General features: G+C 39.8%; 2 protein-coding genes across 2 annotated transcripts in view; one reads left to right on the top strand and one right to left on the bottom strand.

Annotated features, from left to right (window-relative positions):
• The window catches only part of LOC107742620 (WW domain-containing oxidoreductase-like), a 236604-nt gene extending 229914 nt beyond the window's left edge, over positions 1-6690 (top strand). The window contains exon 8 of the mRNA XM_016555664.1: positions 6477-6690. Within this exon, the coding sequence (XP_016411150.1) occupies positions 6477-6668 (192 nt within the window). The 3' untranslated portion in view covers positions 6669-6690. The remainder of the gene's footprint in view (positions 1-6476) is intronic.
• Positions 6691-7692: 1002 nt separating this feature from the next.
• Positions 7693-20633, bottom strand: part of LOC107742622 (transcription factor Maf-like) — an 81967-nt gene continuing 69026 nt past the window's right edge. Inside the window, exon 3 of the mRNA XM_016555668.1 lies at positions 7693-7767. The gene's annotated coding sequence lies outside the window, so the exon portion shown is untranslated. The remainder of the gene's footprint in view (positions 7768-20633) is intronic.

The following is a 20633-nucleotide window of genomic DNA, read 5'->3' as shown; positions in this document are numbered from 1 at the left end:
CACTACAATTTATGAAAATATTGTGAAAACGAAAATCTAAATTTACCTGCCAAAGGTCCAATTAATGTCACTTCCTGCATGACATGGTATGTGTTTGAAAAAGCTAAACAGTTATACCAGGTCTAAAAAACAGAGGAATTGAACCTTTATTTGTTTACAAAAAAGTAACGGGACACTAATCAGTACACTATTTATGGAAAGTGCCAGATAGGTTGCAGCAATTCAATAGAACTCCGACAGTTTTTTTTATTTTTTCAGTGATTACTCATCACTGGCAGATGTCCAAGTGATTGCTGTAAGTCTATTGTCAGTTTTAGAGTGCTGAACTGTGGGTAATATGGGAAATAATTACGTGGCACAATGACGAGGTTGACGTACATATTCCGATTTACCCTAATATCGCTAAACCATCCGAATTGAAAAACACATCATGGCAAAGAACCAAACCACTGAACATCTTGTTACAATGATTATTTATTAAATTTAAAATATCTTTAGCACAGATTAAAAATCAGACACCTCCAACTATCATGGTCGTCATGAATTGAAAATAAACATTCCTAAAAAACAGTCCCTCTTCCTCCATTGGATCCATGATCTCCTTCATAGAATAGTCTCTGGTTTGGTTATAAATGTACAGGTTGTTGCATGGGGCTGAGGCAAAACTAATCGCAATACTCTTGGGATTCGCTGAAGTCAATCACTGCATGGCCATATAATAGAATATAGCAAGATACATGATATGTACAAAAAAGTGCTGAAATAAAAGACATTTGCCTTTTGTTTGGTTGTTACAGTCAGAAAGCCAGGATACACTTTGTAATAGCCTAACACAAACAGAACAAAATACCAATAAAACACACGTCATTATGCTCACAGAATATGAAGTTTGGTTTTGAAATGTAGGGCCATGGTTCAAAATCCAGACAATTAACATTGATCATCCTTCCTCCCCAATATCATGTTGATATCGTGTTTGCCTCAACCCTCTTACAAAAATGTCTGAAGGATAACAAGAAAAGACACTGGGAATGACAGCTAAAGATATAATTGCTTATACCAAAAACAAAGTCAAATAAAATAAAAAAATCACTATTTTTCACATCGGTTATGAGATCATGTTTATTTGACCAATCGTTTTATGATGTTACTTTTTCTCAATTCACTTATTTTTTTTTTTAGCACATGCCATATGCATTTTTGATTATAAAAGTACCTGAAACAATTGCTAGAGTGTCAGCATGCATAGCTGTTCGATATTTACAGATGTATGTACAACACAGAGGAACCGACAGCAGAGGTGGACAGATCTCTCACGACAACATGAGACCGATGACGGGAAAATTTACACCATTTTTCTTAACCTATTACATGCAGCAAAGACAGAAAATTCATCACAACCTTTCTAGAAACAAAGGGATATAACTCTTACCCAGTAAGGTCATCACTTGCATTCTCAAGTGATTTTCTCTGCTGATTATAGCGTGATGCTCTATATACTCTACATTGTGAGCGTGTTGGAGAAACTACATGGAAAAAGGATCACGTCCGTTCACGTTGTAGAGCGACACCAGAACTACAGGGAAACTGGGGTACTAGTTAACAGCGAAAAAACTATGTCTGCTAACTATAAACTCTCAGCCAGCACAGGACTTTAATACTGATGGTAAAAGAGGAATTAAATCACAATTTATACACTAGATACAGTCAGATTTTACCAGGTGTGCATGATGGGGGCGCCATTCCTGGGTTTAACAAATAGAAGGCGTGAAATTGTAGGTCATTTCCTTTATGGAAATATTAAACACCTGTATTAATCAAAAAGAAGCACGCTAACCAGACACTACGAGCATATTTGATGGTAAATATACAATTATGCGGAGCAGGATTTTAGACCAATGAGATTTCACGATGGGCGGGACTACCTAGCACGAAAAATCGCAGAAGTAGAAACCAAGCATGTTGCTTTATCGTATTCCACCTGGTTAGGACATGGTGTTATCATCTCAATAATTTATTGCTAAACAAAACGACTTATTTGGATCTGTATGCATGAGGTTTCATATTGAAAATTGCATTTGATACAGGAAGACATTAGTTATTTACGCACGTAAAAGTGACAAATGGACTTATTGCATGACTTTGGAGTTATATCTTATGTCCATTTTCGGCCTTTGTTATATTTGAAAGAGGAAGTGTTTAAGTGTTGCTCTTTGTTTTATTTGCTTTGGTTTGGTTGTTAGTATTGCTGCAAAAATTACCAAACGGATTTGGCGGTTTGTGTTTTTTTAGAAGTTTGAATACTTCAGTATTTAACTCAATGGTTCTTCAACTGGTGGCTCTCAACCCATTTTTTGTTCAAATTGTGGAGAGAAAGGAAAAATGATGTTGGCGCCAAAATTGTTGGCGTCAAAGGCCATTTGTCCAATCAAATTTGTGGTTCACTTGGTAAAAGCTAGCAAAATTAGGCAGATAACAACATACCTCATCCTCATCATTGGGAAACCATAAATAAAACAATGCAACATTAAAGACTTTTGTACGACAGACAGTTGTAGTCGTGTGTTTGGACGTCACTTAATGTCCAATGATAAATCTTGGGTCCTGAAGCGAAACCAGTTGATAACCACCGCTGTAACTGATCTGTAGCTCTATCGCTATCTCTGTTTTCTGGGCTGAGCTCTTGATAAATGCGAGCAGTACCTGGTCCAGCATGTTAATGCGTTTTATCATAAAGCTTATCAGCCCAAAAGGGCCATCAGGGTCAAGTGCCAGGAGGTTCAGCATAACGGCAATAAGATCCATGTTCTCTTATTCAGTCTGACAATCCAATCTCACCATCTCCCTCAGCTAAATACACCAAAGCAGGAGGCTCATGGTTAGAAACGCTATTATTGTCCCGCTGCTAACGGATAAAGGAAATGGTTTTCCAGTCTAGAGCCTCAATGGATCAATCGCAGATCTATATTTAGTGAGGATGCATCTGAGAAAGCTTGATGGGAATGTATTCAATGTTCAAAGTTCTAATAAAGCACATGTACTAAACCCCAACTGAACAATCGAGCCGACTGTACGGCGAGCGTAGCGGAGTTAAGCTGTAATTCAGATGGCGATTACTGTAAGAAAGTCGCATAAGCTAACTGCTAGTTCTGCGTTAGCCCCATTCAGTTGGCGCAGCTCTAATGTGTTCTCCCTGCACCTAGGAAGACTAGGCAGGCTTTGGAAATGGACTAAAACGCATTTGGAAGAGGATTCGGATTCATTTCAGCCCATTGTTTGGCTTAGGGACAGCAGCACGCTAGCCAGCGCTGAAATCAACACCCCACATCCATTAGCGCTGGTAATCTCAGTCACGCTAGTCTTCACAGTGCGTCATTACAGAAGGCATTAGCAGCACCAAGTGGCGGCTGCAATGGAGCATGTGCGCTTGTGAGGAGTGTATTAGCGTTAACTTTGAGCTGGTGGGCACTGTATTCTAATCAAGGTGAGGTGACAAGAAGGACACATGAAGAACATGTAAGAATCCGCTGAAAAACACTTCTTGAACTAGCCTGAAGTGGTTTGTTAGATACCAAGCTGGTTTTCAGTGGTCGGGCTAATCCGATTGTCTGGTTTTGGGTACTTCTCAACTGGTCAGGCCAGAAGAGCAGATGGCCAACCAGTTAAACCAGATTAACAGCAGCCTGGTCAGGTGTTCAAGATGAGCTGAACCACCTCAGGCTGGTTTAAGCTGTTTTTTTCCCCCTGCTAAAATAAAAACGTGGAGCCTAGCGTTAGCATACATGCTTAAAACACGTATGTGACCATAAAGGTGTAAAATATTGGGACATTATGAAAATCAATACTTACAGGCCATTTATATGGTTTCTAAACCTTTATTCTGGGTTTGGATTTCAGAGCACATTTGTTATTCCTAATGAGCTTATCGAAAGCTAAGAGGCATTGTGGGCAATTTGCTCAAAGTCTAGCATATTCTCCTATTAGAACCTCACCTTAATAACCAGGGAAATAATTTCACACAGCTTTGAACACTTTTTTGTGCATCTGGCAAAATTAAATGTTATTACAAGAGCAGTGAATCCATAAAGTGCATCTTTGCATATTGACTCACTGCGTTGGGTTCGCTAGAGGGGTTGAGTGACATTTTCCGTCCTTTCTTATTCCCAGCTTCAAATATGTATTAACTTATCACTGCAAAAGCAGGTAAGACTCCAGAAAGATCCATCCTTTTGATGTCATGTTTATTGCCATGCTAACCAAAGCAACATGCAGCATCTGTGTACTTCAAAAGACGCTCGGTCCGACACACGCAGATACAGAAAAACACACAAACTGGAGTTAAATGGGGATGAGCGCATGAAGTTCGCTCGCTGAATTTCTGACTACAGCCTTGGCTTTCTTCCTGCGAGTTTGTGTGTGCGTGTGTATCTAACAAGCGTTCTGTCACAGTCTTTGCCAGCTTGAGCTACAGCTGTTGATTTGGCTCCTTAAATGAGCCAAAGTCTTTGTACTGTTGCGTGTTGTGTATTTGCGTGTTGTGTGTATTTGCGTCCGTTTAAAGAGTTGGCGTCGGTGCACATCCCTATAAACGTCTGCCAGACGATCTCCTTAACGTTGCCCTGCACTTTTTTTCAGATCTGAGACGCTCCTGCACTATTTGAAGATAAAGCAGCCATCTATTTCATGTGCATCTCACAGAAGTTAACTTCCTGCAGGAGTCGCGTGTGAAGTAGCGCAGGACGAATCTTCATCGCTCGTTCCCCAAGACAGTTAAAACCCCAGGATAACTAACCGTCCCTGACAATTAGCCGCTTATCGGTCATGCGGAAAAGTGCAGAGCATCTGTAAGACGTGAAGAGTCATTTGTTTTTGTGTAAACAAACAAACCCGAGGGCATGAACGAAATAAACACTAAAAGAGGCATGACTGGGGGCGTACGTGTTGCGTATCGGACCCAAATGAGTGGTTTTGACGTTTCATGAGAACTTCAGTAATGTGAGGGGTTTGGATTGCTAGGCTGACCTTTGAACCGTGGGTGAACACTGACACCACTATGATCTTAAAACTAGTTTTATGACACATGATTTTTTCCCTCAAATGTTTGAGGGGGCCAACATCTCAACTTTTGACTCAACCAATGGTGTGACATTGAAGACTAACTATTTTTCGAACAATGGAAGAATGGAGGACTGTTTTCCGCAATTTCACTTGTAGCGGCTAGTTTGGTGCCAAAATTACACCTTGACTTCACCTTTACATCTTAAAAAAAGTAATTCTAGTAACTGCTTCCTGTCTAAAAAGGGGTTCACACTGAAAACGATTAAGTCGCTGGAGTCTGAAAGTCGTAATAGCAGCTGTAGTAGTTGTATCTGTGTATCTGCATTGGTGGTCACCTAATTTGAACTCGCCAATGGTCTTTGTCGGCCTTGTCGTGTCAAATCGACAACTCTTATTAAAACAAATGACTTCCGGTTGCTTTGTTGCTGCAAATCGCTGTCAGTGTGAACGGCCCTTCAGAGATTTTCATGGGGCTTGACCGTTTATGCATGCGTTACAGAGGATACTGGGATTTGGGGTATACGTCTCCGACTTGGGTACCCTTCCATTGGATATCTTTGTGCTGGATCCCTTGTTTAGGATTTAAATTTGTGTTTGTGTGTGTGTACGTGTAGATGCCTTCTCCAGCAATGACAGAAAGTCCCCATTGACTCGGTGACATCTAGAAATCCCTTTGACATGAGATGAATGGACAGTTTTGGCAGGCTGCCCCACAGTCGTCTTTGCAAGACTTCCCCAAAGCACTTCCTTTCTGCTATGTACAGTATCTACAACTATACTGTTTTTGTGTGTGTGTTGATCATTGTCTGTGATTCTTGGCAGGCATACAAGAGATATACAATACACCTGCCAATTGAGTGCTTCTCAGTTCCAGTTTCTGAGATATTATATCCTGTTTTTTCCTACTTATAGAGGAGATAACGGCAAGTGCAGGTCATTGCTATTGTTGTCGCTTGGTTTTTCTGCGAACCGTTGAACCCTAGAGAACGTACAGCATTCAGACAGCATGAGGTTTGAGTCCACCTTAAAAGCTTTCATAGAACTTGCCAGAATTGAACACTTCCACCATAAACCAGCTCATCTCAGTGGTTCCTAGTCTAGTATTTGGCAGGTACCTATATGACAGCATGCAGATTGTTGACAGCCATATGTCCGATGTACAACAGGAACTCCGTTTGAACAAGTTCACAGTCTATCCCATGGTGTCTTTTGACAGTCTGTGAAGCACTTCCCCCCCATCTCATGATCAGTTTTAGGGGGAAAAAAGCAAGTCTCAGATGGTTAGAGGTGTCTTTGGTATTGCCCCGACCCTTTGAAGCGCGTCACCCAGTTCTTCAGGCTCCATACAAGAACAACAGTATTTATTTTTGCTCACATTGCTTCAGTTTATTCTGATATTTTCATTTTTGTTTCCACAGCAACAGGGAGCGGCCACTACAGTCTACTGCGCCGTGGCTCCAGAGCTGGAGGGTATCGGAGGGATGTACTTCAACAACTGCTTCCGCTGCTTGCCCTCTCCGCAGGCCCAGGACCCCACGGCCGCCCTCAGCCTCTGGGAACTCAGCGAGAGGCTCATCCAGGAGAGATCCACCCCCCCTCAGGTGCTCTGACCCCTCCTGGCCCCGCGATCCTCGCAGGGTCACCTACATGAACGTCACGGCTACGTAGACGATTCAGGCATAAGATAATCATTGTTTGAAGGGGCAAAAAAGATGAGAAGATGCAATTCTAAACTGTACAAGGACGTTGGCAATCAAGCTTGGAAGTTATCTGGGAATCGGAAACTAGAACCACATGGGCTGGGACTTCTACAGCAGATAAAGAGATGCAGAGAGACAGCGAGAGATGCAATTCAATTGTGTTTCTCTCGTTCTCAAAGGCGTAGTCACTCAATCCGGCATTAGGGTTTAACTAGGTCTAGATCACTCTATAAATGTCTCCTTAACAAGCAATAACATTTGAGTTGTCTTTAGAGGGGGTCTATATGGTTTAAATGGATGTGTACAGAATACAAATACTCTGAGATCAATGTCAACCTTTACGTCTGTACAGATAAAAATGTTGAATAAATGTTGTAACGGCGTAACCGACAAAGACATAATGCAGGAAATGTACAATTTGTGAACTATGTACAAACATGGTGTCTTCACATTGCTAAGAATAAGCCTGTATTCATATCCTGTACACAATATACACAAGATGCTGTTCTGAAAGAATTTGAATACTGTTGTCTTTCTTCACCCCATCTGGCTAGAGCCTCCCAACCACCATTTATAAAACGCTGGGCTAATGTGAAGTACAATAAAACAGCATCTGGTACGAGAACCGGAGGGCCGTCAGTGTCAGAGAGACAGAAAGAGTCCATGTGGTCTGGAAATATCTGGTGGAAGTTCCGTTTTGAATTCCTTTTATTGTCTGGACTGCATCATCAAGCATGCAGGGATGTTTCAATGCTTTCCTAATTTGTTTTTCATTGTTGGCGAGACATCCGACTGTAAAATCAGTGTCGAGTCAGTAGAAGGGGATTGTGGGTAAGGCTGAGGAATGGCACTCAGGTTGATAAAGGTTTCTGATTTCTCTCAATCCTCCATCATCTTCCTCCTTCTCATCTTTGTCTTCATCAGGGGTGGATTTTGGAGAGGTTGTGCTTTGTGGCAGTCTTGGAGCCGTGGGTCACCCTAAGCCAGAAGCATTCCAGTGTTACATTGTCTGTAAAGAAAGAGAAAAAGAGATTTATTAAAAAATTTAAATAGGATATAACGTATTCATTGTATATGGCTGGTGAGATGAAAAATCTTAGCTGCCTTCACCGAAGGTAGCCTCTAACATTCAAACTCTAATTCAGATAATTAGTATTGAAAACAAAAAAATAAACAAAAAAACACAAAATTTTAGTCAATTAAAACATCACAACAGACATCTTACTCAGAAAATAAAAAAATATATTTGTTTTAAATTGTTTCTTGGCCGTGAAACTAGTTAACAAATAGTGCTGAGAAATTAATTGATTGAATTTGATTCATTTATTGGATCAGTTTAAGATGATTCATTTTAAGTTTAAAAATGATTAACCTATTCTTAATTTTAATTAATTCATAAATCCATTCATTCATTGATTGCGTCAAATATTGAGTTACGCCGTTAAACTGACCTCACAGCTACTACCTTGAAAGTTGAGTGACTTGAGTGAGTGAGAATTTATTCAATAAAATCATTGAAAAGAACTGGTTAAAAAATGTGTTCATAGACATCACTACTAATAAATGATGCATGCTCAGCACACAGTACAAAATGTTTTATACACTACTTGGATTTATTATTGTAAGTGGTGAACAAATGTGCACATTGGGATAACTAAATTAGGAAGAGTCTTTTATATTACAGGCCCAGTGAAGAGCACTTCTCTTGAGATTTAAACAAAGAAAGTCTCCTTGTGCGTCAGGGGTGAGCGAGTTTCCCAGGAGTGACATGAGCTGGACCCTTTATCGCCTGTGTGTTTAGCGAGGCTTTGACCATGACCCGGAACAACTCCATAAACAAACGGCCTGTCACACGCATTACTCGCTCCAACAGAGTAATTGACACATCAAGAAACCAATCATAAAGGAGTCCTGTCCCGCCCTTTCACGCTTGTGCGGCCAATGAAATCAATAACCTGGACCAGCAGACGAGGATAAAAACTCTAGCACACCAGAAAATCAGACGGCATTTCAACACAAATGCAATACAGATCTGGTTTAGTGTGTCAAAATATGTACAAAATATAAGCTTGTTCTGTTCCCAACATGTGAGAAAAGTGCAACCCAGCTTGTGATTTGAAGAACCGGTTGTGTAATGCTCAGAGTACATACTCTCCTGCACAAACAGGGTTGCGTAATGTACATGTAGACGGTGTACCCTTCTCAGTGCAGGTGACCTATCTGCGTTTGCTCCCACACACACACACACACACACACACACACACTGTATAAAGAGACCATGACGCAATGCCAGAATTGCACACATGGATTGGGGTACGATACCGAAAGATGGACGAGGTGTTCCTTGTACATCCAAGGGATAAGACTGAAACTATGGCACTCATAAACAAACAAGCTCTTCCTTCTGTATTTTCGAGTTGAGCATGTGGGATTGGAGGTGGGGCGGCACTCTATTTCTGGTTCCACTCAGTCTCTTCCCTGTTCGCGCTCTCTTTCTTGTTCTATCTGTTCTCTCCAGAGAGGTAGAGAGGTCTGGGAGAGGTAGAGGCAGTAAAAGTGTCACCGTGTAATGAATGGGCCCCTGATGGAGGGAGAGAAAGATAGTTGGGGGGGGGAGGTAGAGGAGAGACTGGTTGTTATTTGTCTGAGATTGAGGGAGGATAGCTAATGATGTGAGGCATGTAAACCTGAAGTGGCACTAAACCATTTGTGTATGTGTGGGAACTGGTGGGACCGCCCCGATCCTGGATAACAGGAGATAAAGTGGGAACACAGATGTAGTGTTTCTGGGCCAGCCAGGTGTCACATACTGTATTGTTTGCAAATGGCTGAACATAGATAGGAAAGCTTCCAGTTTCCAGTCTCAACAAGGGTACCGCTCGGCAAGGTCTTATCCAGGGGGCACTGGAACTAGAGGGATTCTTGTAGGACACATCCGCGATGTCTGATATTATGTTTAGTGCCTAGCGCTGAAGCACATTTCAAACAGATAAAGGTGCCGGCTTATCCCTACCACAAGGAAGAAGTCTGATCAGAGCATCTATCCGCAGATCTACTGGGAGATGCACTTCATCTTTGCGTTGATTTCCATCTCTTACCAACCTCTTTCGACTATCTATGACCTATAGAGGTGACAATAGCAAGCTTTGGGAGAATCTCAACTCTTAATCGCAGCCACATAGAGCAACTTGGCCAAGATTGACAATCGTCTGACCTACAAAAAGGGCACAAAAGATTTCTAAATGTGTCTAAATGCACCCAGAACAAACAATACCCAATAATAACATGCACTAAATGATGTTGACAGTGTGCCACAGGTGACAGGGCATCTGAGCTTTCTGCCTCGAGGTCTTCTGGAAAACTGTTGGCTCCGTGTTGGCTTGCATCCTCTGCTCAAGCCTCTCTACCTTCGGGGAAGTCTGGGTGGCCATCATTTGGGTTTTATGACCCTTTTCTGCCTCCCCAGCAGGAGGAGCAAATGTTCAGCTGGGTCTAGACAGACGCTGGTGATATTGCTTTCCTCAAGGCATAGATTCGCATATAATAAAAACAACAGCTTTGCCTCCAGAGTTGTGCCAAGTTTGGCCCCAATGATGTCTTGGAAATACTAGTTGTTATCCAGATTCGCAAGAGTTTATTAGCCAAATATGCAACTAGACTACAGGGTCAAGCTATTTGGGAACTAGTCATTGGTTGGGAATCTAGATAATAGTTGATCGAGAGTGTTCAGATCAGGTCAGCAGTATCTAAAAAGGTAGTCACGCTAAAACAGACAGGCAAGTAGAGGTCAATCCCAAAAAGATCTTATCCTACAACTCAGGGATCAAGAAGACCCCTTCAAAGTAAAATCCAAGCTTTCTTTTCCCAAATCCCAGAGAGATGCTGTGCAAAAACCTGCAAAAATGATCTCAACTGCTTCTATAACCATGCATGTCCTGCCAAGAAGGCCTTTGTGTCTGAGGCACTGGAAGATTCATGAGTGGATGCTTTTCTCGTTTCTTCAACGGAGCCTTATTGATCATTGTATTTGGAATCATTTGATAGTTAATCAATGTTTTTTTTCTTTCAGCACGCCGGGCAAGTGCGCCGTTTTTCAAAGGCCGGCCTTGATCCTGGAAACAAAAATGTATACACACCAGCTCACCTTGTTTACACAAATCTAGCTTGAATCATAGTTATATTTCACAGCAACATACAACTACCAAAAAAAAGCAGCTTTTTAAACATGATGACAGTAATTTAATTCGGATACGTACCATGACACACCTTTTTTTCTGCATTTACCTTAGTATTACAATTCATTCAACGTCTGGGTGTTATAACAATGTTATATATCATTAATTACTTAACTTCAGTCCTTTTTATCTGCTTTCCTCTCTGTGTCTAGCTTGAAATAACTGTCTGGTTGTGGTACGTACCATCTAAAGCAGCAAGAACGCAAATACACCCGGATTTCCTAGGTAAACTGTAATCTAAAGAACTTCAGAGTTACTGATATGCTGATAAGCATTACACGATCCTGTCCAGGACAGGCCAGTGTAGAGATGCAAGACAAAAGGTGACTTTCAGAGGTAAACGGATCTCCCATTGACCCCCAGTATATGTCTGCATCACTTCCTGTATGTACAGCCCCGGCTGTAACCAAAAGCCTTTCCCTGAACACTCACAATATATCCGCTTAATCTACCCCCATTTGCAACGACACACTCAATCTGTATCACTCTCCCGCTCCCTCTGCCTGTTTAAATAGGGGAAGAGAGGCAGTATGACATCATGTCCTGTAACAAAGCCATCATTGCAGCTGATCGTCTGCTGCTGCATGCCTGTTCTCTGACCTGTACGACACGTCCGGTTCCCGCTCCAGGATGGGCGGCACATCTGTGAGAAGCGCAGACAGGCTGGAGAGCTGTACCACATGCCAGGTGTTTAATATCAGCACTGCGTGGTGCAATTACCCCGCAGAAATGAGCTTTTAATTCTGTTTTATTGGCCCAATATTGCTTCTGGTGTTTAGGTTTTTAAACATTATAATTAGTTTTGAAAAGATTGGTCGACCTCATTCTATTCCACAATACCCCATGGCTTTAAACAATGCTCAGCGGTGGCATGGATGCAGGTTTCTGGAAACGCCTGGGTTGCGGTGAAACACGATTTTAATAGCGCAGGAGAGCTTTGAGACCGCTGGCTAGAGACGCACTTATTGGTGAATATGCTGCTAAAAATATAAAAAGAATATGATTTTAGTGTTTCGGAAACAATTTCGGTAACCTATTTATGCAAAACGAACAGGAAGTAGAGGGAAAAATGCATGGAACGGACCATTTTACTACACAAAATGTGCTTATGCTATAAAATTGTCGATGGCAGGGCTTTTCAAACTTTTTAATGCCGAAGACCTGAATTCAGACCCATTTATACTGTAATTAATTGTTCTGTTATTAACATATTACATGAAAAATGTTTAGATATACATACACACACACACACTGTAGCCTGTTTAAAACACATCCAAGCACAGTAAAATTGAAATGAAATGAATATTGGCTGCAGGAGAACAATTACATCTTATTCTTAAACTTGCACAGGCTTAGTGGGCTGTGAAATGCCAAAGTGTGTAGATATTTTTAATTAATATGATCAATCGTACGGCTCTCGGAGGAACAGATACACTCGATAGAGAGATGCGACCTGGAAACTTTATGATCCACGGCCATCCATAAACTGTCACCTCTCCAGCGCTCGAGATTAGCATGTGATTAAAATGTAGGTCAATATTTATTAAGAGCCGTTATAAAGTCAATGTTAGTTTTATGAAATCCAGTAGCTGACTGTGAGAGAAGTTTATGACTAGATAATACATTTCTTTAGAGGTAGTGCACACTCCGATGCTGTTTCTAGGAGACACATTTATATTCTGTTTAGTAAGTAAATCTAAGTTTGGTAATATGAATGATTAGATTGATTATAGATGGTTTTACTGGTTTGGAACCTTATGTCTTTGAGAAATCTTAGCTGAATTTATATCAAAGGTCTTGCACAAGTAGTTCCTGTCGTTAAAGAAACGTTTCAGAATGCGGGGAGTTTCAACACACCCCAGAAAGAAGATACTAATCTGCCGTGCCCCTCTTTTCCCTTCATGTGTGTGTGTGTGTGACATACTTTTACACACTCAACAGGGCAGTGCATGATGAAGTGCGCTAGCGCTCGCCTGCTATTATAAGACAATAAGATAACAAGCTCTCTTATTCATTCAGAGGAGAATTTCAAGCGGCAGAAATCAGAGTAAAGTACGTCCGCCTGCGCCGGGACATTTTTCCAAATTTATCTCCGCTGTCTCTTGACGTTTTAGTCGAAATACTGCGAGTGAAAAAAGCTCTGCTTAGCGCGAGACGAGTTGACCTTGTAAACCTTGACTTATTTTGTGCGGAAGAGAGAAAGGGAGGGCGGAGAGAGCAGAGGAGAAGTCGTGCCTGTCATGCCTTTCAAACAAAAAGAAAAACGAGCGCTCGGCCCCGAGTACAATTATTCCCTGCTGTCTGGAGATTCATCAGAGAGAGAGAGCGAGCGGCGGAAAAACCGCGGAAAGAAAAATCGAGAGTAGCAGAAATCGAGTAAGTGCAGAGAAAAGAGCTAAACGGCCATCGAGGAGAGAAAGAGAGAGAGAGAGCGGGAGAGAGAGAGAGGGAGAGGAGGTAAAAAAGGCGAGAAGAAAGAGGATTTGTCAGTGTGCTTTAGTGGAAAGCTCACAGCTAAAGGCTGAGGTGGCAGTAATGAAACATTCATAATCGGCACAGACACGCTTCAACACACTCGCTGACACACTGTTTAAGCACTGCCGCCACTCCAAGGTCACTCTCTCTCTCACACACACACACACACACACACACATACATACACAAACCTGAGAACAACCAAGACTGAACAGTGTGAACGGGAGCGTTGGCTCAACACACTCCAGTGTCACGGTTTTTGAGGAGGCATCAGTCACAAACACACACACACACACACACACACACACACACACACACAAACACACACACACACAAATACAATAAAATAAATTTAAAAATCACTTTTTAACAACTTAGTATTTTTTTTCTGTCTTCTAACAATGCGTTTGGGTTAGGGTTATCAATAATAATAATAACAACAATAATAATAAATGATTAAGATGAGTTAAAATGTTTTAAAATAAGACAGAACAAGCATTAAATAAGCTAAAACCACAAAAAGAGACATATTTATTATTTTATTTCACTTCCTCAACACTTTTCTTTTTCTTTTTCTTTGAAGAACCATTTTCTTAAAAACCTGAATATACAAGGTGATAAATAAAGTCTAATTTCTAGATCTGGAAAAAGTCCTTTAAAAATAATAAATTCTGATAACTCCATGGGCGGTTTTATACATTTTATGAATATACATTTGCCAAGCTCTAGAAATTGTGCATAAAAATAGATATTTTTAAAAATTCTATATCCAGTAAATCATGAAGAACTGGAGAGTTGGACCATGGGGCACCTCACAGTCAAAAGGCAGTGTTGCGCGGCAGGATAAACGTACTAAACGAGTGTTGAGCACTGATGAAGTGTGAAGCGAGCCGGCACAAGGGGAACAAACAGTGGCAATAACAGCCTGTTTAATTGTAAGGGTCAGAGAGAGGGCAGAAAATAGCTGTGAAAAAATAACCTAAATTAAGACACTTTTGGTGCAAGAAACCTTGAATAACTTTGTAAGTGGACTTTAGGGAAATAATAAAATGCTATAAAAGTGTAGAATATGAGCTCTTTAAATTGGCAGTGGAAATGGCGTTTATGTGAGACTCTCTCTCCGTCACTGTCCTCCTCATTAGGTCTCGTGTTCAGAGCTCCTCCAGCCGCCATGTTCTGTCTCATTTTGCTCTCTTTATAAGTTTCTGCAGTGGTTCAATCAATACCTATCAAAAGTATTACATACATAGATTTGTCACCAGCGAATATAGATGCAGCCATTTAAAGGAATAGTTCACATGCAGGTGAGCAAACAGAGATAGAATCTTTGTTTTTTAGGTTAATTACTCCTTATCTTACAAAAATTAACCATGGTTTTACTATAGCAAAATTAGATTTTGGAATCAAATTGTAGATACCAAATTTTATGTTGAAATTCTGTTGTCTTATAAAAGAAGTATTTGCGGTTGTAAGTAAATAAATAAATAAATAAAGTTAGTCATGCTGTTTTCAGTAAGTGAGTAGAGTTTCACTACAATCCCAAAAAGCACTGTCCATTTCAACCTCATGTTCTATTTATTACATATAGGAATTTGCTAACACTTACAGTGGCAAAGCAATTTAACGTAAAAATGGAAGAACAAATTAATTCTGTCATCATTGTTGTTCCAAACCTGTACAATTTTTAACATTTAGACCACACACATACACACACAAAAGCTATTATTTTCCATAAAATGAAAGTGAATGGGGACTGGGAGTGTGAAACTTCAAAACAAAACAAAATAAAATAAAAAATAAATAAAATAAAATAAAAAATAAATAAATAAGCATTATATTTCAAAGCCATACCACATCTTTGCGTGAGAAACAAACCAATAAATAAATAAACAAATGAATAATAATAATAATAATAATAATAATAATAATAAAAATAAGCAAAAAGCAACAATTTTGTGGAAACACTCATTTTCTGTGAACAATGATTATGTTTCTACACATAAAGCTTACAAATGACAAGACCTTAAACACTGCTCACGTGTGATATAAACCACTTTTATCATAGTTTTATGCATTTTGTTGTCTTTTCTGCATCTTGACAGCCCGAGTCCCCATTCATTTTCATTGTGTGGAAAAGAGCAGCTTGAACATTGTGCTAAGCGTCTCCTTTTGTGTTCCACTTCAGAAACTAAGTCACAAAGGTTTGAAACAACACAAGAGTGAGAAAATAATGAGAGAATGTGCATTTTTAGATGAACTAATCCTTTGTTAGCTTGTTAAAACTAGATGAATGTAGCGCGATGCAATTTAACGCTGGATAATTAGCCATTCTCTCACCCGCACAAGTCTCTCTGCTCATCGCATCTTAGTCTGTTACTAAACCGCAGTCGAGGAGTCTGTGTTAGTCCATCTCTGTGATGTCTGTAAATAAGTCTGTTACTCGGCGTGTTTGCGTTCGGTCCTGAGGCGAACACCATGCTCAGCAAACTTGCCTTTGAAGTGCTGAAGCCCCTCAGCGGGAGCCCCTTAACTAAAGAAAACAACCCAAACAAGACTTAACAAGAACCAAACTAAAGAATTAGCTTCAGCGACAGCAGCGGTGTACAGCGTCTAATAGAGATCTAAAGCAGCTGTGACGGGACGCGTTTCTGCAATCACTCCATGCTGTAGATTAGCACCTGAAACTCAAATCGCCTGTGACTATGCATCATTTATCCTCGTTTCTATTAGAACTACATCTCCTGGATATGTATATGAGAAACAAACCAGGAGAAATCATATATTGTGACGGCCTGCGGTATGTTAAAAGAAAAATCCACAAGAGGCTGTGCACTAAAGTGATAAGAGCTGCTATTAGGCCCACAGTCTTATATGATATTATATTCATAAATCAAATGAAAAATTGTGTGTTTGATTGGTCCAGACGCTACAGAATAATGATTTAAATTTCCTTCAGTTTCTTCACATAAAGCTATCGAATGACTTTAGAAGACCTGAAATACTGCCCACGAGTCACATGGATCACTTTTATGATAGTTTTATGTCATTTGTTGTCAGCCCGAGTCCCCATTGACTTTCACTGTGTGGAAAAGAGCAGCTTGAACATTCTGCTAAACGTCTCCTTTTGTGTTCCACAGCAGAAAGTAAGTCACAAAGGTATGAAACAACACACGGGTGCGAAAATAATGAGAGAATGTATATTTTTAGATGAATTTATATTTTTAGATGAAGTAACCTTTTGTTAGCTTGATCAAACTAGATGAATGTAGTGCATCAGACAATGTAGTTTAATGCAAGATTCTCTCACCCGCTCAAGTCTCTCTGCTCATCGCATCTTAATCTGTTATTAAACTGCAGTCGAGGAGGCTGTGTTGGTCCATCTCTGTATTATTTAATGATGTCTGTGAATACGTTTGAGCCATTAAACACTCTGCTTGTCTGCGTTCAGTCCTGAGGCGAACACTATGCTCAGCAAACCTGCCTTTGAAGTGCTAAAGCCCCTCAGCGGGAGCCCTTAACTAAAGAAAACAACCCAAACAGGACTTAACAAGAACCAAACTAAAGAATTAGCTTCAGCGACAGCAGCGGTGTACAGCGTCTAATAGAGATCTAAAGCAGCTGTGACGGGACGCGTTTCTGCAATCACTCCATGCTGTAGATTAGCACCTGAAACTCAAATCGCCTGTGACTGCGAATCATTTATCCTCATTTTTATTAGAACTACATCTCTTGGATATGTCTATGAGAAACAAATCATGAGAAATCATATATTGTGGCTGCTTGCGGTATATGTTAAAGCAAAAATCCACAAGAGGCTGTGCGCTACAGTTATAAGAGCTGCTATTAGGCACAAAGTCTTATGATATTAATAACAATATTATATATACACACACACACATATATATATATATATAAAGTACTGTAAAGTACAGTTAAAGCAACGTATTGTATAAACAGAAGAGCTAAACAGGATGGAATTGCGACAAATTAGATTTTTACGATAAATTTTACGTAAAATTAATATTGTGCATTTTGTTTGGATTTGTTTGCATGCTCTTGAAGGCAACCTGAAATGTCCCTCAAAACCCATTGATGCTTGATGTAATTGCTATATAAACCTGACTTAATATACTGAACAATTACTAATTAAATTGTAATTATCATTTTATATATGTATAATAAACCATGTCTCAATCAAAAGTTTTATTTTTGTCAACCTGAAATGCTGCTCGCAACCCTTTTTACTTCCATAAGCTGATGTAATCGCTATACAAATAAACTTTACTTGATATATTAATTAATTAATTAATAATCGTTATTATTCAACAATAATAGTTACACAAAATATATACTAAATAGAGAACATGGTTGTGTTTGCAATGGAATACAATGATACTAAATACTAGTATATTATATAACATGCATAATATAATCCACTCTTATAGTATAACAGTGTAATATTTATAAAATTATTTGTTTATTAATAATTATAAAATGTCAATTGTTTTATATTAATTTAATTATAATAAACTAAAATTATAAATATATTGTAATATACTATTTACTGTATACTCCAATCGTTTAAAATATCATCTTTCCCATTCTAACTATAAGCATATTGTAATTTGTATTGAACAAAACAGCAATAAATCTGACAATCAACCAATAAATAAATAAATAAATAAAATCTGTGAATTTTGTTCAGATTTGTTTGCTTGGTGTTGAAGTCAACCTGAAACATCACTCACAGCCAATTTTGCTTCCATACTCTGCCGTATTTCAGTCGTGGGACTTGCCTGAATCCGCTGGGATTTGATTGGACGTCTCTCTATGACAGGTGGCTGGAGGGAGGAGGGAGGAGGGTGACGTCGTCAGCCAACAAGAAAACTTTTATAAGTTATACTACCAAAACAAACTTCACTTTCATCCGAATAACACGCGCGGATGAATCTCGCACAATACGAGCGGGAACGTAAACAGCGTTGATTCTGATTTCACGTAGACTTCGTTAAGCATTCACAACATACGTTATGGAGTCCATGAAAGATGCATCCACCTATACTCTGCGGTCATCTCCACACCACCGCCTTCCTCCTGCTTTTGATATATAATTCATCCAAAACACAGCGCATTAGTAAGCCGTCTGATCTTTTTGTTGACGGCGCGCTACAGTAAGTATATTAATGTAGATGCAAACCGTGCACATCAGCGTTTTTGCGAGTTGTGTTCCAAACATACAGCGAGGAACGCCGTTTTCTTCGCGAAACCCGGCAAAGCGACCGTAACAGCCGTGACGGATCTCGCAAGGTTCAAACAAACTCATCAGCTATTGTCTATAACAGTAGGGCCGCCTGAGCAACAAACAATGGGATCCATATGTTGATGAATTTCTGAGCCATATGTGATGAATAAAAAATGAAAAATGAAAGACGGAGGAACAGGCAGGCGTGGCGAGATGAATCTGTCTCTCCAGAAGGCGAGTGCGGAGGGAAACAGGTTTGCGAGGCGCTGCGGGAGGGACGGACGGAGAGGAGGTGGGGGTCTCTCCGAGCGTCTGCTGCGATAGAATAAGTACTACATACAATAAGTATATTTTAATATACTAATTAGTATATTAAAATATATTTATCATATACAGTTATTATTATAAGAAAATAAATTATAAGTAAATAAATTATGAATAAATTATTATAAAATAAAACTTTATTAATAAATAATAACTTTCTTATTTTACTCATAAAAAAAAAAATAGCTATAGCAGTTTACCCAACTATGACAACTTCGGCTTCTAAGAAACCCAGAAATGCGAAAAGGCTCCATTACTTCCAGTTCATTCATCACATTGGAAATGGAAGGTCGAATCAGGCGCATTGCATTGTGGGACACAGTATTTCACCGAGTAACATCTATACACATTATATATTTAATACCGCTGCTGCGCTACCGTCGCATCACATGTTAACGCTCACCTTGCAAAGGGTGACTGTTTTCATCTGTTTGCAAAAATGACGAACAAAAGCATAAATATTCAGTGTTTGTTTATGAGCTCACTTGAAAACGCTGATCAGTGACGGCAGATTTTCACGTATAGTCCGATGAAAAAAAAAGTATGTTTGAACTCAGGGTGTGGAAATAAAAGCATGAAATAAGCAAGTGTATAATACAAAAGCAAAAAATCATTAAACGCAGCGGTGGGTTTGTCGTAGGCGGGAGCGATTGCGATCGGGAGATCTTCTACATGAGATAATCTAATTCCCCATAATCCCTGGGCAAATATGACTGAGGTGGGGGTCTCTCCGAGCGTCTGCTGCGCCGGCGAATGCAAACGAGCCAATCTGGGAGACGAGTGAAGAAACGCGAGCGAGCGCGAGCGCGGCGGGACACAGAGTGCAGTACGATCAGAGCGAGCGCCATTGCTAAGCCGCACAACATTTTTAGTGTTGTCCTGTTTGCGCTGCATTGACATTTGGCAACAACAGCGAGGGATTATTTGGCGTTCGACACACAGGAACACTCAGCAGCGACCAAACATCCACCACACGCTATCCAGGGTCTTCCTGAAGTTTCCAGTGGTTCAGAGATCGGAATTATACACCGTGCATGGCATATACAGCACATGCTCTGGAAAAAAAGTCCTGAGAATCTTTTCAAAAAGTACACTTTTGCATATTTTAGGTAGGATATGTACACTTTAGATACGGTTATGTACCTATAAGGTACTAATATGGACTCTTTACCCACACGAAAAAATACTATAGTAATCTATAGTATAGTGTTTTTGAACCGTAAAGTGTATTATAGCCTACTGTATATATTATAGTATTTACAACACTTTGTTAATGAATGCTACAGCATACCGTAGTATTAACTATAGTGAACTGATAAACTGTAATAAATACTGTAGTATACTTTAGTTTTTACTACAGTAAACTGTAGTGTATTGTAGTATAATATACCCTATAGTTGTAGAAAACTATACCCTACTACTTTAGGGTGAAGTCATTTGTTTATATTACTATAGTTGTTGTATTACCACGGCAACTATAGAATTACCACAACAAATTAATTCAAGTACTGTACTATAGTATGGTTCAAAAACACTATAGTATTTACTATAAATTACTATAGTATTTTTTCATGTGGGGGGGAGGGCGATTATTGCTCC

Source organism: Sinocyclocheilus rhinocerous, unplaced genomic scaffold (assembly GCF_001515625.1).
Source record: "Sinocyclocheilus rhinocerous isolate Xijiao unplaced genomic scaffold, SAMN03320098_v1.1 scaffold1398, whole genome shotgun sequence".
Taxonomy (NCBI): domain Eukaryota; kingdom Metazoa; phylum Chordata; class Actinopteri; order Cypriniformes; family Cyprinidae; genus Sinocyclocheilus; species Sinocyclocheilus rhinocerous.
The sequence above is the reverse complement of the archived record's forward strand: the minus strand, read 5'-3'. Positions and strand labels throughout refer to the sequence as shown.